Consider the following 20,739-nt stretch of genomic DNA (forward strand, 5'->3'; position numbering starts at 1 on the left):
GGCTGCTGTCCACGAGGTATTGGTGCTGAAAAGTGCACGCGCTTCGTTTACAACTCCACTTCTCCGCGTGCGCAGTAAACAGGGACTGCCCCAAAATAAAAGTTTTGGAGCGGCATTAACCAATCGCAACTCGTACACTCCCTCATTGTCCAAACAGCACGCGGAAGGTGTGGGCGGGCCGCGGCCGTCCTTACCAATGAGGGCGGGATAAACGGAGCACGATGAGGGCGCGCGGAGTGCTGTGTGAATCAGTGCATGGAGTCTGCAGTGCGCACGAGACCGCGCACATCCCGAACCGGTTCAGACCAGACGGTGCGAGGAGGTTTGGCGAATACCGACAGCGCTGTCTCCATGCCGAAGTGGCAGGAAATGAAACAAGGTCATCACAAACCAAAGACGCTTCCTAGCTTCCTTTCTTCCGTTCGGTTTGTAAAGACTGAGAGGCGTTTATTTTATCAGAAAGTTGTATTTTTACAGTCAAGCAGTGCAGTCCAGGGATATCTGTGTCGGCTGAGTAGGAGGAAAACACTCCCATGTGATAACGGTGAGAAATTATGCGAGTGACCCACTTCCTCTCCTCTCCTCTCCTATCCTTTTGCCAGACACGGCGACTATCACTGGGGGTGGGGTTAACTCAATGATGTGAACACACAGACACCATGCACATATTTTTAGATTCAGTGGGTCTGGCAAAAAAAAAAAAAAATATGACGCTGCTCATAACTCCTGAGTTTCACTGACAATCAACACGTGTTTAAGTTTTCTTCAGTATCAAAATATTACAGTGATAGACTATGTGATGTCTATTTACGGATGATGGGTTTTGCAAACATGCACTGCCAATTAGGCATATCCTGAATGGTGCTAACTTGTTAAAATGTAGACAAATAAAGACTGAAACCACATAGCTAGCTCATTAACTCTATTGGAACGTTTCTGTTTATCAGTGGCCTTCATAAGTAGACTATTCAGATCCATTACTTAAGTAAAAGTACTAATACCACACTGTAAAAACAATGTGTGTAAAGTAAAAGTAAGTAAGTATATTCAGGAAAAAGTACGTAAAGTATTTAAATTAAAACTACTGTAAACCTGTGTATATACATATATATACACACACACAGATATACTTTCACAAAATTCAAAACTATGAAAAAAAGTGAAAAGGTCTTTATCAGAGTAGTTGGCAATCCATTTTCTGTCAGTTAATCAACTAATCAGTGCAACTGTACTTGTATAAACTGGTTGGTAATTTAATTTATAACAAAACATAATACTTTTTACGCAAGTATCTGAAGTAAAGTAAAGTAACTAACGCATTCAGATAAATGTAGTGAAGTAAAACGTAAAATATTTCCCTCTGAAATATAATGCATCAAAAAATATAAAATAATATCAAAAGAAAAGAATTGAGTTAAGTACAAATACCTCCAATTTGTAGTACAGTATTTGAGTAAATGTACTTAGTTACATTCCATGGCCACTGTTTATAAACTCCCAGAATATTATGTCAACTGTAGTTTCAAAACTTAAATATCATTATACCATAGATAGAAATAAGACAAGGAATTAATACCTGCAGCACTATTTTTAAGGCTCATTGTTCTTATGTACGCCCTACACATGCTCTATACACTAATATTTGTCCCGTGTTAAAAACAGTGGTGAGGAAATATTCAGATCTTTTACCTAAAAAGGCTAAAAGTTACAATACTAGGCCAGCAGTGCAAAAAATACTCTGTTACTAGTAAAACTACTGCATTCGAAATAGTTCTCAAGTAAATGTACATCATCAAAATGAAGGCCTAAGTAAGCTATTGAAACACACACACACACACACACACACACACACACACACACACACACACACACACACATATATGCAATTTTTTCGGCATGTGCAACTCTCATCTCAAGAGAATATATTGTTGTGACTCAGCAATATATTCTCCATATCTCTTATAAACCCATAAAAGTTCACATTATCTTAAAACAAATAATTATAAAAAATAATCAAATTAGAATGATCAAATAATTTAAATAGGCTAGCCTAAATCTGTTAGCACATAATGGCTGTTGGCATATTAGACTACCATTTATTCAGAAATGCCTTTATTATAGATTACTTTGTATTTTCACCATTTTATTATGTTTGTCAGAAATATATCACTGCAAGATATTACTAATACTTATAGCAGACATTGATAGCTCCAAATTTAGACCTTGAAATTTAAATTCTTATTGTTTGCTTTGCATACGTATGTCTTGCTACTTTAGGTTCCACACTAAGAAGTTGCATCCCCTGTTGCTCTGCCCCCCCCTGCATCCCCTGAGCTCAAGGCACTGCAACATATGAGAGCCAACAGCAGGATCAAACCGGGCAGAGCCAGTCGTGCTCGACCAATCATCACAAAGTAAGGGGAAGGCACCACAGTAGACACATTCCTGTTTATAAATGCAGTACCAGACGTTTTTTTTTTTCTGCAAGAATCAAGACCAACTTCCCATCCTATTTGTCCAACATGACTATTAAAGTATTAGTATGTTCTTTTTGAGATAAAGTGTGAAAATTGAGTAGAGGTGACATCATAAGTCCCTAATTTGCCGAATATAAGCTTGTAAATGTTTGGATAGAGAATAAGCACATAAAATTCAGCCAGGCCTAATAGCTGTTCACATTTTGTCATCATGAGGTCAACAGACATTTCATTATCGTTGGCTTTGAGGTCAAGGCTGTTTGCATTTTGCATGGACAAGACAGATAAGACATGTAACAACGTCAACACCCAACAATGTTTCACGTGACTATTCACAGTGTTAAAGTACATTTTGTAAAATGAAAGCAAAACACAGATAAGTGCACATTCAACAAACCTCAATGTTTTTTTTTTTTTAGTTTATGAAGATGGCAACACATTATCTTAGACTAGAGAGCCCTCTAGTGGTGGACATATAGATTACAACAGTTTGCCCAGAAGAAACTCCTAGACAAGGTTAGTCATTGATTTATACGTCTTTAATGTTAATGTTTGAAACTTTAAAGTAAATTCATGGCCCATATGTATATATTTGTAACAATCACATTGGTCGTTATCATTTTAGGAATGTTCGAATTACATATTTGTATAGAGCAGTTGTTTTTTTTTTTTTTGGATCTTGCTGTGTCTTTTTGACAATTTATGTAATTCATGAAGAAATAGAAATTCCAGCACTGTTTATTGGTGCTTTGAAAATTTATGAAATACCTACATAGATATTTAATTAAGCATTGCACGCAGCTCCACTGTCCAGACGAGTGCAGCACTGAGCTGTATTAAACCTAACGCTGACAAAGTGGGAATGCACTCCAACCAACTCTAAGACAAAAACACAGACTTCGTTCCTGGTTTGAAGCTTGGGAGATAAATTTTATTAAAGTAATGGTGATCCAAAATCTACTTGTAGTTGTTTCGACAGCTGAACAAGTCAGCTTAAAGATCCCCCTCAGACTTTAAGACATTCTGCTCGCACTAGTAATACATTTGTTTCAGATGTGGTTTTCAGCAAACAAGTTCAATGAGCCTTACTTGTCAGAAATATTCAAATTAAATCTACTCCTCATGCCTCGTTGAAAAATCAATATCTAAATACCCTAAAATGCAAATACTGCTGATTTCAAGAGTTTAACTGGTGACAGAAATACTTTCAGATATATAGAGAGGTAAACAATAATAAATTTAAAAATAAAAATAATACAATGTATATACAACTAGAAATAAAAACACCAACTACCAGAGCAATTAAAGACAAAGTTACTAGTGAAAGGGAAAAGTTAAAAAGTAAAGTGACGGGATATGATTAATAGCAGCGGGTCTAGTATTATGTAAACAGCGTACACCAGAATAATAAATACTGTTAGTCACTATATGTCTCTTATACATCACTGAAATGTCCATTCTCCTGTCTCTATGTGCACTTGAAGTTTCCACATAACAAGAGCAAATTTGTGAGATCACAAGTTTGATGTTACAAAATCATGCTTGTTATCAGAGGTGCGGTAATCAAGGTTTTGACTTGAGTCACAAATATGATTGGCCTATTTTAGACTTGACTTGACAAAATCAAATAAGATGTGTGATGTGACTTTGACTTTAACACCAGTGACTTGTGACTTCACTTGGACTTGAGTCTTTTGACTTGAAAACGAGTGATACCTTCCCCTAAACCCAAATACTTAAATATATGTTATTGAAAAAATGTGTCACAAATTACTTAATTTCCCTCCGTTTTCTGAATCAACGATGTTAATGCAATTAATTCCCAGCAAGTCGATACTGAATTCCCAGACGTTCCACTTTAACCAAACTGACATCACTCAAATAAGTTACAAGAGAAAACCATGAAGAACTAACGTTAAATTTTGTTACTGGATGCCAGTCAGAAAAAAAATACACCAAATATGATCAGTATTTGTAGGATAAAGATTCGACGATGATGTGGTTAACAAAAAACAAATTGCAGTTTGCATAACGTGGATAAAGAATTACAGATGAAGACACAATAACATCCAACAAACTTGTATTAACAAAAAAATGAAAAAAATGCATTTGTGATTTTTCAGAATATAATATATATTGTTACTCTGATGTAAAATGGAATAATAATGACTTGTGTAGGATGCAAAACTCAAAGCTTAGGCTTTGGGACTTGAGTGCAAAGACTTGAGACTTAGTTTTGACTTACAAAACAATGACTTGGTCCCACCTCTGCGTGTTATCATGTCATTTTTAAGGTGAACACAGAGAACCTTCCAGCAGATAAATGCAAAAACAGCCCTCAAATGTCAGACTCTGAACCGACGTCATTCTGCACAGCGAAGGTCAAACAGCCGAGTAACAATAAGCAAAACTGCTACTTGTTGCAAGTCAAGCTAAATATCCTTTTCAAATGTTCTTCTTGCCTGCATTAATACACTCCTAAGATGTTTTTCAAGGCAGTTTTGTTTGTATAACATTGTTCAACAACAAGGCAATTTAGTGCTTTACAAAAGACACAAAGGGGAGTTCGAGTTATTTAGTCTCTATATTCTTACTTTTTTATTGAGTGAATCTTTTCAGTCATCTTCTCTGGATACATGCAAATTGCAGGCTTTGTGACGGGATTATGGAGCTAGCTCTATGCTAACTCTGCAGCAAACAACTATGGAGCTAAGTGTTAGGGGGATTTGCACACTTGCCAAGCAAAATGTGTAAGGAAGCCTGCTGTGTCTGCATAGATTTAAACCTGGCTTGTGCCATTGTTGTGCTCCTCTCTCTTACATGCGTATCTACTAAGCTACTTCCAGTTACCTCACATAGTTCACAATGTGTAGTGTGACACAGAGGTAACAGTCGTCTGTAAGGAAACTACCATGAAGTGCTGTAACAGATGAAGCTGTTGTTCACAGTGACACAGCTGTGGGAGCCTCCTGTTTACAAAAGAGGCCTTTGTTGTCTGTACTTTTAATTCTCAGAATTTAGTTACACATGTGTGTTTATTTAGTGATTCAAATCCCAGTCAAAAACTTTGAGGTTATATTCAGAGCTGAGGGGGGAAAACTCAAATGACTTTGATACAAATGTCACTCAAAACTTCTATTTAGATCCAATAGTTTCACAAAAAAACAGTTTATATCATGTTACACTAGTTGTATGTTTGTGTTTTGGGAACAATTGTCTGTTTGTCATTGTTGCATTATAAGCAAAACTCAACTCGCACTCATCCATAGCCGTAGATATCGGGGGGGAAGCGGGGGACACATTCCCCTCAGTATTTAGAGCATGTTCATTTGTCTCTCCATATAAAAAAAATATGACAGTAGCAGAGCACTGTTGCCTGTCAAATTGTAAGTTGATACAGAAAATGCACAAATTGGTGCATAAAAAAATCCCCCAGAATGTTTGCTTAAAACTTTCTGAATCACTGAACCAAATGTTTCCTAAGTGTCCCCCACCCCAATTCTGAAACCAAACCTACACCCTTGTGCTCATCTTCTAGCATTACAGTATAGGCTATGTCTTCAGGGTTTAAAAACCATATTTTGGGCAATCTTTTGCAGTGTATTCATTGTCCGTAAGCGCTTATCCTATGCAGGGTTGCTGAGGCCTTTACCAGCTGACACTGGGCTAGAGGCAGGGTACACCAGACTACTACAGGGCTGACACACACAACCATACAGACTCACATTCACGTCTACTCCAGAGTCCACGATTGACCTAACCTGTATTTCTCTGGACTGTGGGGAGAAGCTTTAGAAAACCCACACTGACATGGGGAGGACATGCAAACTCCACACAGAAGGGCCCTTGCTCATAGTGAGGCGACAGTGCTAACCGCTGCACCACTATGCCTTTGTAAAGTGTAACTCAAATAACTGACGCACCACTAAAGTCTACTGCAGCAACGGTATCAAATGTGAGATCATACACTGGAATCCTTGAATCTGTGTGAACTGATGAGTTATAAATGCCAAACACATCCCGCTCTCCTTTCTCTCTGGACAGAAATCTTGAAGGCGCTCCTGTGTGCTGTCCTGTCCAGGTGGGTGCGCTGTGCTTCACATGAAGCTTCTTCCTGCATTTAATCAACAGATTACAGGCATGCAGTTCCTCAACTGAAACAGATAATACACCACCAAGCCCCCAGTTTGTTGCCCTAACAGAACAGTATAATTTGCCACTTTTATGCAGCAAATGTTTTGTTGTACTTTGTGCAGGGTATTAATATTATTATTGCACACATGTCCTTGCCTAAAATAGTTGTGCCTAAAATAAGCATTTTGGTGTCTGGGTATCACACAGAGTTTTCTTTAGTTTTACTGCTTTAGCAAAACAGTCAAAAGTAGAACCGTCACGATTAGTCGATCAGTTGATTAGATGATCAGGATATAAGTACAACTAATTGAATAGTAATTTGAATAGTTTTTTAAGCAAAAAGGCCTAACATTTGCTTGTGTTGCCTATTAAATGAGATAATTTGATGCTTTTCTTCATCATACATGATAAAATGAGTAGCAGTGGATTTTTATTAACTGTTGGTCAGATAAAAATATCACTTAAAGATGTGACCTTGGTTGCTGGGAAATTAAACAGGGCAGATTTCACTATTTATTTATTCATTTATTGACATTTTATCCTAAAACGATTAATTGAGAAAAATGATGGGCAGATTAATCGATAATGCAAATAATTCATTGACGCACCTTATTTGTCATGATTATAATGATAATGATGACTGTAGTCTATCATATGATGATGATTACTTATCAAATCCATGAATCTAACATAATGGTATGATAATTTATGTCACATTATTATTAGTAATTACATGCCAGGCTTTATGCCAGACAAAGGCTAATTATGGTAGGTCCGTGTGTGTCTTGGTGGAATCTCATTAATATTGATATTGGGAACTAGTTAAATGGATGTGATTTCTTTTTTTTTTTCCTATTGTGGTGCATGAATTTATCTTCAACGTGCTCCGGCTGGCGTTGGAAGTAGTTCCGGTGGTTTAGCAGCCGAGCGGAGCACAGAGACCCGGGATCTTCGTGTTGTTGAGCGCAAATGCGAATAGCGGGTCGAGTCCGCCCGTCATGACTGTCGAGTGACCACAGCAGCGGTCAGTTTGACGCCGGCACAGCACCGTGCATGCAGCCCGGCTGACAGCGCCAACGCACCGCCGGAGCTTTTGTCTTCGAGGGGGAATTTTCAAGTGCAGAGTCGGCGTCTGGAGCTCCTGAAGCAAGAGTACAGAAAAATTGAGCCGGCTCATCTTCACCTACGACGGTGAGTAGTCTGTGCAGAAGAATGTTTGAATGTCAGTCATGAAGGTTTGTGACAAATAGCGATTTAACGGGGAAGAAGTGTGATTGAAAAGCTTTTACTTAATGGCTGGCTATGACAAGTTCGTTGCCTGTCACACTGAGCACGCATCCAGACACTGTAGCATTCGTCTTTATCCCAAATGTCCGTCAGATAAAGTCAACTTATTTTAAGTTTGCAACAAAAGTCCATCATTCAGACTGTGGGGAGAAAGTGTGCGAGAAAGTGGCGTTTAACATAACAATTATCCGAGTGTATTGGACGAGGACTGTGCCTTGCACAGATGAAAACACTTTTGAAGTGATCACAGTGGAAGCTTACAGCCTGACCGAGCAACATACCCAGCTGAAGACTGTAGAGTTCTCATTGGTAGTAACGTAATTGTATAGAAATGCAAAATTAGCTTGAAACTAATAAAACCAACTACAAAGTTTAAATTGCTGGAAGGAAAAGTAGCAACAGAGGGGGAAATTGGCCACTTTTGCGTCACAAGATTTAACCAATTTAGGTTCACAACAAATCATATTTTTATAGATTTATATAAAGGTGCATGAATACCTGCCTAGGTGTCAATGACACCATGGCAGGCATTCACAGGTGTTGATTTATTTTTGTTTACTTGTATATACCATGTAAACACACAGTATGTTTGCAATCATATAATTTAATTATGCCTGTATACATCACACTTTTAAAGGATGTGATATTTTCAGTGGTGCTCCGTGTTTAGTTTAGAGCCGACTAGTTGATTAAATGTTGCTGTCCTTGCGAGTCAGCACCAGAAATACAAGTCGGTTGAACTTGTTTACTAAATTATCACTACTTTATGCGATTGCATTCCACAAATGAAAATGTCATTGTAATAATCAGCACATTTTCTGTGGATTTATTTTTCTAAAGAATATTGTTTTCAATAAATGTAATTTGTTAACTTTTGTCGATAGTTGTCATGCATCAATGAAAATTATGCAGTGTTCATAATGCATGGTTCTAAGTATTTCACATTTCTGTGGCATTTCAAATAGTATTAGGTTATTGAAAAATTTGGTTTATTATTTCAAATGGCTCTCGTAATATAGGTCTACTACTACTTGCTTACCTTAATGGATTTGGCCTAAATTGCTCAATTTTGACAGTTTTCTTGAGTGTTTTCTTATTTGTAGACTAGTCGATAGGGTCTAGTTCCAACCTCTGTTTTAAATGTTGACAATATTAGTTGTAATTACATTTTGTTGAAAGTTAACAAAATTTACAGATTTGAGATTAATATTACCTTAATATTTGCACAGATAGCGTTAAATGGCACATCTTTGGGTGAAATGTTTCAGCATGCTAATTATACAGACACGTTATACAGACAGAAAATACAGTTATTTGTCATAACTGTCCTTGAGTGCTTGTTTTTTGAACAGTGTATGCAGGTCACTTTTATTTACAGTTTTCCAGTATTTTTGTTGATGGTGCAGTTATGCTCACCCACTATGGATTTCTTTTCCATAGGCTGCCTAGTCTCTTTCCATAAAGAGACTATAACCTTACAATGAACGGTGAGCGTCTTATACTGTAAAGGAGTCATTATCTTTCATCATGCTGCAGTGTGGAGAGCCAGCCAATACTATACAATTTCTTCTCTCCAAAAACACACAGACAACGGGATGTGTGTATGTGTGTGTGTTTGTGGGCGACAGACTGAGAAAACGTTTGAGAGAGTACCCTGTTCCTGATTTGGATGCGCCTCTAATTCCTATCAAGATGAGAGCTGTCTGAACAGATTTCTCTCATCATTATTTGCTCTGAGATTTACTTGCGCTTGTAAATGGTGTTGATTGAGGGTAATTTGGCTTTTTAATTGCCGAACAGCTGCCACACTCACTGCTGATTGCCATTGTAGACTTTCTCAGTAGATCACTCATAGACCCCTAAATGCCTCATTAAAACGTTATGCAGAATTGCATGAAACGTGAAGAGAAGAAACCCCTCACAATGTTTTACTGATTTCTGTTTTATCATCGGAAAGGTCGTTGTAATTATCGTCAATGTCAGCAAATGCAATGCTAAGAAGCGAGTGTAGTAATGACTTTTTGAAAGTTGAATTAAGGGCTATTTGTGGATACACTACATGCATTTGAGTTTCTTTGATAAAGATGAGCTTCATATGTCAGTGTGACGGATGTAAGTTTGGCATAGATGAGAAGGACTCAGAGGGCAATTTTCCACTATTTATTCCATTCTTTGCAGGAAGACAATATAACACACACATACTGTATGTTGCTTCAGGTTGGTCACTGCATATCTGGATCATCAATGCAAAGCAGCACTTGGAGCACTTTTCTTTACACTGTCCCATGCAATGCAACAGTACTAGATAACTTTGACATGTATATGTGTATTATGTATGGCTTAGCCAGTGAGTTGCCTGTGTTAGAAAATTATTAGCTTTTAAAATTTACTGGAAAACATTGTTTATCCAGTTTTCTTAATTTGGTATAACAAAACATTAACTGTCACTCTTAGAGAGAGTTAAGTTAAACCATGAAAAATATAAAAAAAATTTAACCTAGTGCAATATGATGTTTGTAGGGAAGCCACAAAACATAGAAAACAACATAATTCCAGTTACCACAGACTAAATATCTGCAGGAAGACAATTCAACTCATATATTTCTCCAGGTCGGTTACTGCACAGCTGGAGCTATATTTACTAGGAATGTAAGAAAATATGCGAAGTCACAATAAAATATTGTGATTTTAAATGCTTTGTGATATGCTGAGTATTGCAACAACATATTCTGCAATTTATCACCTTTTGCTCAACTGTTAATTATTTTCCCAAGAAAAACTTTGTCAACTTCTGTTTTATCTAATAAGATAAAGATTCTCACTTCAGTCATTTTTATTGAAGCAAAATGTAATGTATGTGGACAGAAAATACTGGGAAATATGATACTTGGCGTTGTTGTTTTGAAACATTATTGTAGTACAAAGTGTTGTGATACATTGCTCTTTTAATTTCTTACCCTGCCTCTATTATATTTTTTGATACCGAATCGATCTGCAAAAACCCTATGTTGATTTTTAATTAGTTTACATGCAACCTTTTGTGGTAGTGACTCATTTTGTGTTGAGATTGCTCTATACTAAGACAGATTAAAATAAAAAAATTAGACTCAAAAACTTGCAATATATCACCAAGCTTGCAGTATTTAATGTATCACAATATATTGAATCATATTGTGTATTGTGATACATATTGTATTGCCAGTTTATTGTCAATACAGAGCCCTAATATTTACAAAATAACAAAAATTTACACAAATGGTGGCCAAAATCTCCACACGGCTACATGAGTCATGTGTAAAACAGGCGGCCTGGCATGCCAGGAGAGCACTTAGTGAACTGAAACAGTGAAATGGAAACGTCGACAAAGTTAATATTTTAGCTGTCAAAATATTTTACATAATACTATTATTAGGCAATATGCATTTAAGGTTACAGCTAAAATGATGAGTTCATCAAAGAAAACTAGAAAAAACTAAAATGGCACCACACAACTTACTCACGTCTTATGTGACTTAATTAGTAAGGAAGTGTTGTCAAATAAAAATAGACAAGGCTGCTCAACAAATTATAAACAGAATTAGTGAATGAATAATTTTTTTAAAAAAAAGAAAAGAAATCAGAAACTAATTAATAAAGTACATTTTTATATATATCAGTGATGGCTATCAAGATTTCATGTTGTCAGCCTGCATATTCATTATAACTTGACTTTATTTTTTATTTTTTTGCATTTGTGACTACATTGGTAATGTTTGGCAACCAGTCCTTTTTCTCAGTGTCTGCGAAGAATGATTTGCCACTAAATTAAATGTAACGGATTTAAGATATTGTGCATGTCTCAAATTATGACAGCATGTCTTATGTTAAGCAGCTTATGTTTGCAAACGAAACGTACAGTTTTTTTCATATATGTATTTATTTTTTTAATATTTGTTTGAGTACATATAGACTTGAAACACAATCCCAGTATCCACGTGTCTGTGCAGTTTTCACTCTGAGTTCATTTTATTGAAAAACCCAGCATGAGTTAACTTTGGCACTTAGAAGTATTCTTTTTGTGAGCTCTGAGAAAAATGTTTGTCTGTCTCAGCCCCAGTGTTGATTCCCTGTAAACAGACAGACTATGGTCTCACCTTTTCATACCGCTGCCATTATACACAACCGATGTTTAACCTTGGAAAGAATATCCGTTTCTTGAGGACTTATTAAGTAAGATTATGCATTTAGCAAACACCAACACCCACTCTCTTCAGTTGTATGTACTGTTGCCTGTGAGCATCTTCGTCTTTTACTGTTTATCACGAACACTTCCTCTGGAGCGTCTGTTGGTACACTGCCTCGCTCAAAGACAGCTGAGGTGAGGAAGAGGTTTCGTTTGCTAGACGCCCTCTAATCTGTCTCTGCAATTATCAGGCCACCACAATGTCGCTAGGTCAACATGTCATTTTAGTAACTTCAGGTCATGTCAATAATCAGCTGTTTGAAGCATCATTTAGACAAAGTGATTATTGAAATGACCTGATATTTGAAGTATTTAGCGGACCCCTGCAAGTGAGTGAAAGTCAAACCTTTCATCTCCAATAACATGCTCCTCAGATATTGATTTACCTATATACTGCACCATAGCAGACTCCTCTATCATCAGGCGGGGAAGGCGAAAAATTTGACAACGCATTAGAGCAGACTTAGTCTGCTTTTAAGTACCTTTAAGTTCTCTGAGTGCTCCCAGTCAGTGTGATTTTTGTCTTGTCCCCAGGAAAGTACACATAATTTGGATTCAAATGCAGCAAATCCTTTTATCTTGTCAAAATCCTCTTTGATTCTGTTAGGAAAGCGTTGCTATGATTTGAAAGAGAAAGATGTAAAAGATAAGATGGGGGATGATCACTTTTAAAGGGCTGTCATTTGGATTGAACTCAGCAGCGGCGGCGCTGCCAGCGACGAGAGTTCAGTGCAAAGCTTCCATTGTGAACCTGATGTAAAGCCTGTGTCTCTCACAAGCTGAGAGTGTTGTTGCACTCTCCTGGTTATGTTTTAATGAGTAACAATTGTAAGCCAATTTGCATGTAAAACAATGTAATTATAAACAAGCATCAAAAAGCTGTAATACTTCTAAAAAATGTAAATTACTCTCCATTATAAAGCGCAACAAAACCTAAGCCATGCCTCTGAGCCAGGGCCTCTAGGTTTTGGATGCTCGCTTCCATTATTAATGCTATTCACAAGCCAAACTTTTTAGGTTGGTGCAGTTGGGCTCTTTAATCTATTTTTGCTGTAAATTAATGAATTTTTAAAGAGGACTAGTCCTTGCTGAATAGGGCTGGATGTGGGAATGTAGTTTGAGTCGTGGTGACGCAGTGCTATAGCCCCCTTTACTGTGCAAAGCATGAGTTCACAAACAGCATCCCATCTCTCTCTTGGGACCTCTCGTTGGGGGAGTTTGCCGAAATGCTGCACTCCTATGTTTTATTTATGACAAAATATGCCTTTTTAACTTCGCCGTTGTCAGAATCTGGAATTGTGATAGCTCTTTCCTAGTCGGCAGTGGTAAGTCTTCTGGGTCGCTAACTCCCTCTACCTTGGCAGATGTTTTCAGGTGTTATGTTCTGTGTGGGCTTAGCCAGTTAAATATTTTATTCCAGGACTTTGGGGATTCAGTGGAACCTACTGATTTTCTTTGCCTTCTTGCAATCAGATGTTCTCTCAGACCTGAGAAAAAACGAGTTAAGCAGTATGTTGTTTCATTCGAGATGCCACTTGATTGACTCTGTCGACACTGACCGCTGATGAAACTGTTTTTCTGTTGTGGATAAATTATCATCCTCTCTCAGTGTTACTCTTTTTTCCAACCTTATTTTTCCTTTCAAGCATCAGTTTGCCTGACCACATGCTTTAAGGCCACAAAATGTATCTCAGTTTGAAACTGCATTACATCGATGCCTCTCCAGGTCTCCTTTGAGAATAAGTAGACAGTATCAAGCGATAATTGCTTAACCCAGCTCCATTGAGAGATGAGCAAGCAGCCACCATAAGGGCAGCTGATTTGCCTTGATATCTTATAATTGAACCTTTTCAGGGGTATGTTTTCTGGCGCTGAAGCAGAAAGTAATTAAGACGTTCAATACTGCTTTTTGGACCTTTTCCTCCTTCTTTTGAATGGCCCACACTCCTAGACATGACAGCGCTCAGTATGCTTACAGACTTTCTTTTGACACATTAGCCTCACCGTTGCCAAGGCAGTCCTTCCCAGAAACCCCCTCTGCTCTGCACACTCCGGGTGGGTATTTTGTCATTACTTCATTTTCCTCTGAAAATATTTTGATGCCTCTTTCTTTTGGTTCCCTGCCCCCCCCCCCCTTCTCTCACCCATCCCCCGTCACTCCATTCAAAGTTCTCTATTAAAATGCAGAACTGTAAAGCCTCTCTCAGTCTAAAAGCCTGCTAGCAGCAGGGGACTGTTAGCTGTTAGTGATGCATACAGCTGAGTGAGTGCATCACAGCTACACAGTCTAATGGGTGAATACATTCAATCACACACAGACCCTCGACTCTTTTAAAGGGACAATGTTCCCAGTCATGAAAGCTCCATCCACAGTGCGGAGAGTGATGTATTTAAATTCTTTGGAGGAGAAAGATTTCTTGTTCATAAACGTCCAAATCCGTGCTCGTCTTATTTTCTGTATTAATGCATGTAATCTTTTTTTTTCCCTGTAAGTGCCAGGTAATAGCTCACAACTTCCAAGTTACCAAAGTTAACTTTTTTTCTCCGTGTCGGGTAAACAAAATGAAAATATCCCACGTTCTTTTTTAATAGATTTTGAACCACCTTTGATACCTGCCGATGTTAGCCAAAAGTCTTTGTCTGAAAATGTATGTTCCTATGCACACTCATACTACAAGCAAACCACTTAATCAAACACTCCTACGTCTGTATGATCAGCTGCCAGACTATCCCCTCTTCGCTACCTTTATTTTCTATTCGACTACAGCTCTTTGAAATCTGTCTGGTTGGTAAAGTTTTTGATGTTTCCTGATCAATGATGTCGAGCTAAATCTTGTGGGCTTTTGACTCATATGTGCAGGAATTGTGTTATTTGGGGTTATTGTTTGAGCCCCCAATCACTGAGGTACTTTTAATTCTCTCCTGCCCTGCAGCACAGAGATCCGCTTTCATGTGTGCGGTTTTCTGAACTGTTGTGAAATTTTGGTGAAACAAATCTGCTCAATTTTATTGCAAACATGCCATTAATCATATATTTATAAAGAATAGCACAGGCATTTTGTTGGTATTGTTAGATTGAACTTGGACTTTACAATCTGGTAATTAGGTTTTTAAATAACCTCTCATTTGAAATTTTTCCGATTTAACATTTTTATTGGAATATCAGTTAATTAATAAATAGTGTTTGAGGTGCCACTTTCATTTGATAAACAGCAAGGAACATCATCAGGTATCAAAGGCACTCCTGATGTGGATCTGAACCTGAGCGTGATGACATCATCTCAGGATCTGGTACAGTATCCCTGTGGGCAGTGGTGGGAAGAGTACTGAAAATGTATACTCAAGTAAAAGTTCTATTACTCCCATTTTAAAATGACCTTTTTTCACAAATTACCCAAAGGACACATTACTTAACATTTTAATATTTTTTTAGAGTGTGATGGGTAATGTTAGATAATAATATTATTAATTATGCAAAGCTTATAATAATCATAATAATAACAATAATATAAAAAACATTAAAAAAAGGTCACATTTTTAAACTAAACATATTGGTTGATATGACTATTACTGCAGTTGTGTAAGTGAAGTTAATGTTAGTTGGTGTGTTTTTGGACATAATTCCATCAGTTGATGACACAAGGCTTTTTATTGTGAAATATTTGCAGGACTGTGTTGTTGACAATGCAGTGGCTTGCAGGGCTTCATTAATGAGTGGAGTATATAGTTAATATACATAGTTTATATAGTTAATAGTGGAAATAGCAGCCGGCAGCTCTGCAACAGTGTCGCTTCAACAACGCTGTCAGTGTGAAGACCACAAGCTTGCCAGACGCAACAGTTTGGCCACCACGCGCTCCTCATGAATGCAGTGTGTCCCGGGCATAAACCCTACACACTGGACCCTTAGCTGCTTTCTAAAGTACACCAATTTAAAAGACCTACAGGCCACTAGCTGCAAGATAAGTCAATGTTATTATCATAACATCAAAGAGTAACGTTAGACATGAAAGATTTACGTAGCTAAAATTAGCTAGCTAAGTATATTCTTACCCCAAGTATGTACAGCTTACTTCACTGTGCTTGCAGAGTCTTAAAGATTTTAAAAGCAGAGATCTCTGTTTTTTTGGGAGGCAAAGCAGCACTTCATCATGTAACTTGTCTTTTTTAGATTATGGCATTTCAAATGTGGCCAGGGATGGTTAATGGATGCTTCTGGGTGTTGTGCCGTCATCATTGCATCGTGGTCACAAGACAGGTGGTGCTTCTTTTTTATCCAGGCAGCTGGCAACCTGGCATCTACAGCAGAGGTGCTGCTCGCATTCTCTCCCCTACACTCAGTCCCTGCATTTAGAGCAGACTTATTGTAACAAATGGCAAATGTAGTGAAGAAAAAGTAGATTACTGGCTCAGAAATATACTTCTACTTCGACTAATAGTAGAAATACAGTCTAAAAAAAGGAAAATGAAAACTACTTGTTCCTTTAAAAGATGCTTTTTTTCACTCATGTCTGTTATCTTGAAGGCGTTGCCCTGCTGATAGACTGTTTGGATGTTTCCAGTCTGAATGTTTGTCCCTGAAATGCAAAATTGTACCTGAAGGAGAATCTATTGACAAAAGTAGACAGAAGAGTAACTGTCTTCTCTCTCACTCATACTGGTGTTTCAGTACACCCAGATAATCATGAACAATTACCTGAGATGAGAGATGAGAGTTTAGCACTCATCATCTTGCATACAGTATGATACATTTCTGTAGAAAACTGATAGCCCTAAGATAAGCAGAGATGTACTGTAAGCTGTCTTCTCTGCAGTGATTTTTTTTTTCTCCCCTGATAACATGTGGGCCTCTGAGGCTGATGTGAAACACATCAGATATCAGAAACAAAAGGCACAGGGCCGAGGTTAGCCCAGTCACCGTGGGACCAGTTGACTGAGTCGACTAGGTAATTGGCTGCGTCTACCCGCCCAGCAGGGCCCCTCTCCCCAGAAGCCAAGTCATGCCCCTCCTCTTCTCTCTCAGCTCTCTTCTATTACTCATCATCCCAAAGCCTCACCAGGCTAGCAGTGCGAAGCTACACCGTGCCGCCATGCAGCCAGCCCACGCTTCCCAAACTTCTCAACAACAACAGCCACGGCAGCACAGCAGGTCAGGGCTTGTGGCAGGCTGATTTGCAGCTTGAGCCTCCTTTTAATGAGGGGAAAATAAGTACTTGTTGTTCTGTGTCTTGTGTGTCACCACCCCCATCCCCACCTACCCACCACCACCACTACAACTAGCAATGCTACCTTCCCTTCAGCGAGAAAAAAAAAAGAAAAGAGAAAAAAAAGGTGCACTAATTAAGATGGCTTCCTGGGATTTGGAAGAGGGGGGTTGGCTATGGCTTCTCCCACAGTGGCAGGGCCTTGAGGAGGAGATGGGGGTGGTGTTGTGCAAGAGGCCTCATTGGGCATATCTCTTCTCTCGGTTCCTCTTTCCTTCCCGTAGTCCCACTGCCTGGCTTGTTTGGCTTGATGAGTCTGCTGCTAAACATTTGTTTTTTCTACTTGTAATTAAGCGAGGTTTTTTTGCAGGAGCTGAGTACTTCCCTTCCTCTTCTTCATCCTGGTGTATTTGGCTCTCCAGGGGAATTGGTGGAAAGAGAGACTGGGGTTTGTGTTGCTCCTGGTAGGCAGACTCATTGAAGTTCTCCCACCTTGATTATATACAGTGAGCATGAATGGAAAATGCGTGGGCCAATAGGCTCTTTGTTGTTCAAGGACATGCAAAGGTTACTGCATGGGATGGCAGATGAAGGTTTAGATGTAGATTTCTGTATCCTTAGGAGGCTGAATCCATCCAGCCATTGTTAACTATTCACTGGCATTGGCCCGCTCTTTATTCGTCTCTTTCAGAAAACCCGTAGGTTCACCTGCGTTTCCCAGAATATAGGGCGTTCATCTTCCAAAAGCAGCGAGCACTAAACAAGGCAATTTTCTTTGTTGAATCAGAGTGTGATCTGAATGCAACATCTTCACTCCAGTGATGAGTAACAGTTACATGACATTCTCAGTCCAGTAGTGACAAATCTACGAATGTACTGTGACTGACTGGAGTACAGAACAATTGGTGAGTAATTTCTCTCTCGTGTACCAAACGATTGTCTTTGTTGTTTTTCTTTTTCCTGAATCATGCTGAAAGTATTTGCAAAAGCCCCCACCACAAAAAAACTTTCCTTCTCTACTTACACAGGACACATTTTTAAGTTCAGCGCCATTCTAAAAATAGCTACCAAATTAAAATGTTGGGGCTTTGTGAATTTTTTTCATTGTTTGTGTCTGTGTGAACAGGATCTGAGATGCTGGGGGAGTCGGGGTGGAGGGGACTTGACAGGAGAGTGAGGCACGTCGAGAGTCAGAGAACGGGAACACAGTGTGGGGGGGTTACGCAGAGAGGGAAAGGGGACGAGCCTTTCGGCTCCTCTAGAGGGTTGGAATTCCTCCCGAGCTGTTCCCCCCATTTGGCAGGCACTTGTGAAAACAATTCCCCAGCTTTTAGTCACTCTGCAGATCCAATTGCCATTTCCACTTTGGAGAGAACGAGAGTGAGAGGCAATCCAGATAGACAGAACACAGAGAGAGAAAGAGAGAAGAGTTTTAATCGGGTTGGACAGATGCCGAGGCCAGTTGAGCGGTTGTGCGATATTAATATCTTATGAAGGCTGTCTGGCAGTGCAAGCTCACCGTCTTGTGTGGTTCTGTGTTTGTGCGTTGCAGCAGCGGCCATTGCAGCGGCTAAATGAAGATCTTGTGAACATGCACGAGGGAAGGACTCTACCTTTCACTTCGGTGACTTCCCCAGATGCTTTGGCCCAAAGAAAGATGGAAAGGAATGGGAAGAGTAAGACACTTAACTCATACCTAGTCCCCTGTGCTGCTTTGCTTTTCACTGTATAATTAATGGAATACAACTGTTTGATTCAAGTTTTTTTCTTATCCATTGCTCGCATTGCAGATCATATTTATGTGCAGTGTTAAAGATGAAGTGATGAACATGCCAAAATATTTAGTTTTCCATTATACAAAGCTACACTGTATGTGGAAAATAATGTGCAAGTTAACATCTGAGTGTCTCTGCCAAGCGTGCTTTCTGCTCCAGCTAAAGGAGATGAATAGGCATAGTAAACAAACCTCCTGCTCTTCCAGACTTGAGCCAAGGCTGCTGCACAGCACCCATTCAGTGAGCCAACAGGAGATCCTCCATCCGCCACGTCGCTGAGCCTCTCACCCTTTCCCTTCTACTCCCTCGACCTACAAGCATCATGACCTCTGAGCTGGAGAGCAGCCTCACCTCAATGGACTGGCTCCCCCAACTCAGCATGAGGGCAGCCATCCAGAAGGCTGACGCGGGACACCTCCATGGCCATCACCATGGACACCACCACCACGGCCACCATCACCCACATGGCCCTGGCAAGAAAATCGCCCATCTAGACCCAGGTACAACGCTGGACCAGGAGGAAGCTGCACAGCATAGAGATGGTAAACCACCTTACAGCTATGCCAGCCTAATCACCTTTGCAATCAATGGCTCGCCGCGCAAACGGATGACTCTCAGCGAGATCTACCAGTGGATCTGTGACAACTTCCCCTACTACCGAGAGGCAGGCAGCGGCTGGAAGGTAAGAGAAAAACTATGTGATATGGAGTGTGGCTCTTTAGTGTTCAGTTTTTATAGTATGGTTCTGTCTAATCTAGGGTTTGGCTGGTGCCAAACTGGTCTTATTTCAAACTGGTTTTATATTAAGCCAAACACCTGACTTGTATATCAAATTCTACCAGTTGTCACACTCAGGAGCTGCTTCTGAGTGGAATATAATGACACCATGATTACACCAAAAATAAGCATCTGAGTATCGCGTTATTCATTCATTCAGTCATTGGCTGTAACCGCTTATACCTCTGATGGGTCGTGGGGGGCCTGGAGCCTATCCTGGCTAACATTGGGCGAGAGACGGGGTACACCCTGGACAGGTCGCCAGACTATCACAGGGCTGACACATAGAGACAGATAACCATTCACGCTCACATTCGCATCTACGGCAATTTAGAGTCACTCATTTTTGTTAATCGGCAGCCATAGGGCGATTCATAAACTATCGTTGTTAGCGGAGCTTGGCTCTGATAGCAGCCAAAGGCGGTGCAGCCTCCATAAGCCACATCAGAACGTTCATCCCCGGGTCTGACCAGAGCTGAAGAGCGGAGGATGTGTTAAATGATCTGCTCCAGAGAAAGCAGCACCCCTCTCCGCTGTGTGACGGTGTCTAATGTTAAGTGTGGTGTTCTGCATTTTAACATGTATTTAGGCTACATGAATTTTGGGCTGGACTGCAACAATTTCATACACCTCTGGTTCCCAGCCTGGGGGTCGTGACCCCACTTTGGGTCATGAGATTTTCTTGATTTTAAGGGGTGTTAAAAAACTTTTAAAAAAAACTTCAAGATGTACTTTTTATTTTTTAATCTCACAGGGCAGGACCTGAACACAATATAAGCTGTATTCACAGAGCCTTAAACCTATGCTAAACAGCCTTGTCCTGTCGTAGAAAAGACAGCCAAGCAAAAGGAATTTCTCAAAAA

At 39.4% G+C, this 20,739-nt stretch overlaps 1 protein-coding gene across 6 annotated transcripts in view; it reads left to right on the forward strand.

The window, feature by feature from the left end:
• Positions 1–16: 16 nt before the first annotated feature.
• The window catches only part of LOC121947426 (forkhead box protein J3-like), an 83,066-nt gene continuing 62,343 nt past the window's right edge, over positions 17–20,739 (forward strand). Inside the window, exons 1-6 of one of the 6 annotated variants that reach the window (XM_088082303.1) lie at positions 17–544; positions 2,278–2,414; positions 6,522–6,558; positions 7,518–7,802; positions 18,877–19,000; positions 19,306–19,781. In XM_088082303.1, the coding sequence (XP_087938429.1) occupies positions 19,422–19,781 (360 nt within the window). In that variant the 5' untranslated portion in view covers positions 17–544; positions 2,278–2,414; positions 6,522–6,558; ... (1 more) ...; positions 18,877–19,000; positions 19,306–19,421. Of the gene's footprint in view, positions 545–2,277; positions 2,415–2,911; positions 2,994–6,521; positions 6,559–7,488; positions 7,803–18,876; positions 19,001–19,305; positions 19,782–20,739 lie in introns of those variants that run through there. The other 5 variants (XM_088082305.1, XM_088082306.1, XM_088082307.1 and 2 more) reach the window with 5 other exon arrangements.

Source organism: Plectropomus leopardus, chromosome 9 (assembly GCF_026936395.1).
Source record: "Plectropomus leopardus strain MGB_pleo_1.0 chromosome 9, ASM2693639v1, whole genome shotgun sequence".
Taxonomy (NCBI): domain Eukaryota; kingdom Metazoa; phylum Chordata; class Actinopteri; order Perciformes; family Serranidae; genus Plectropomus; species Plectropomus leopardus.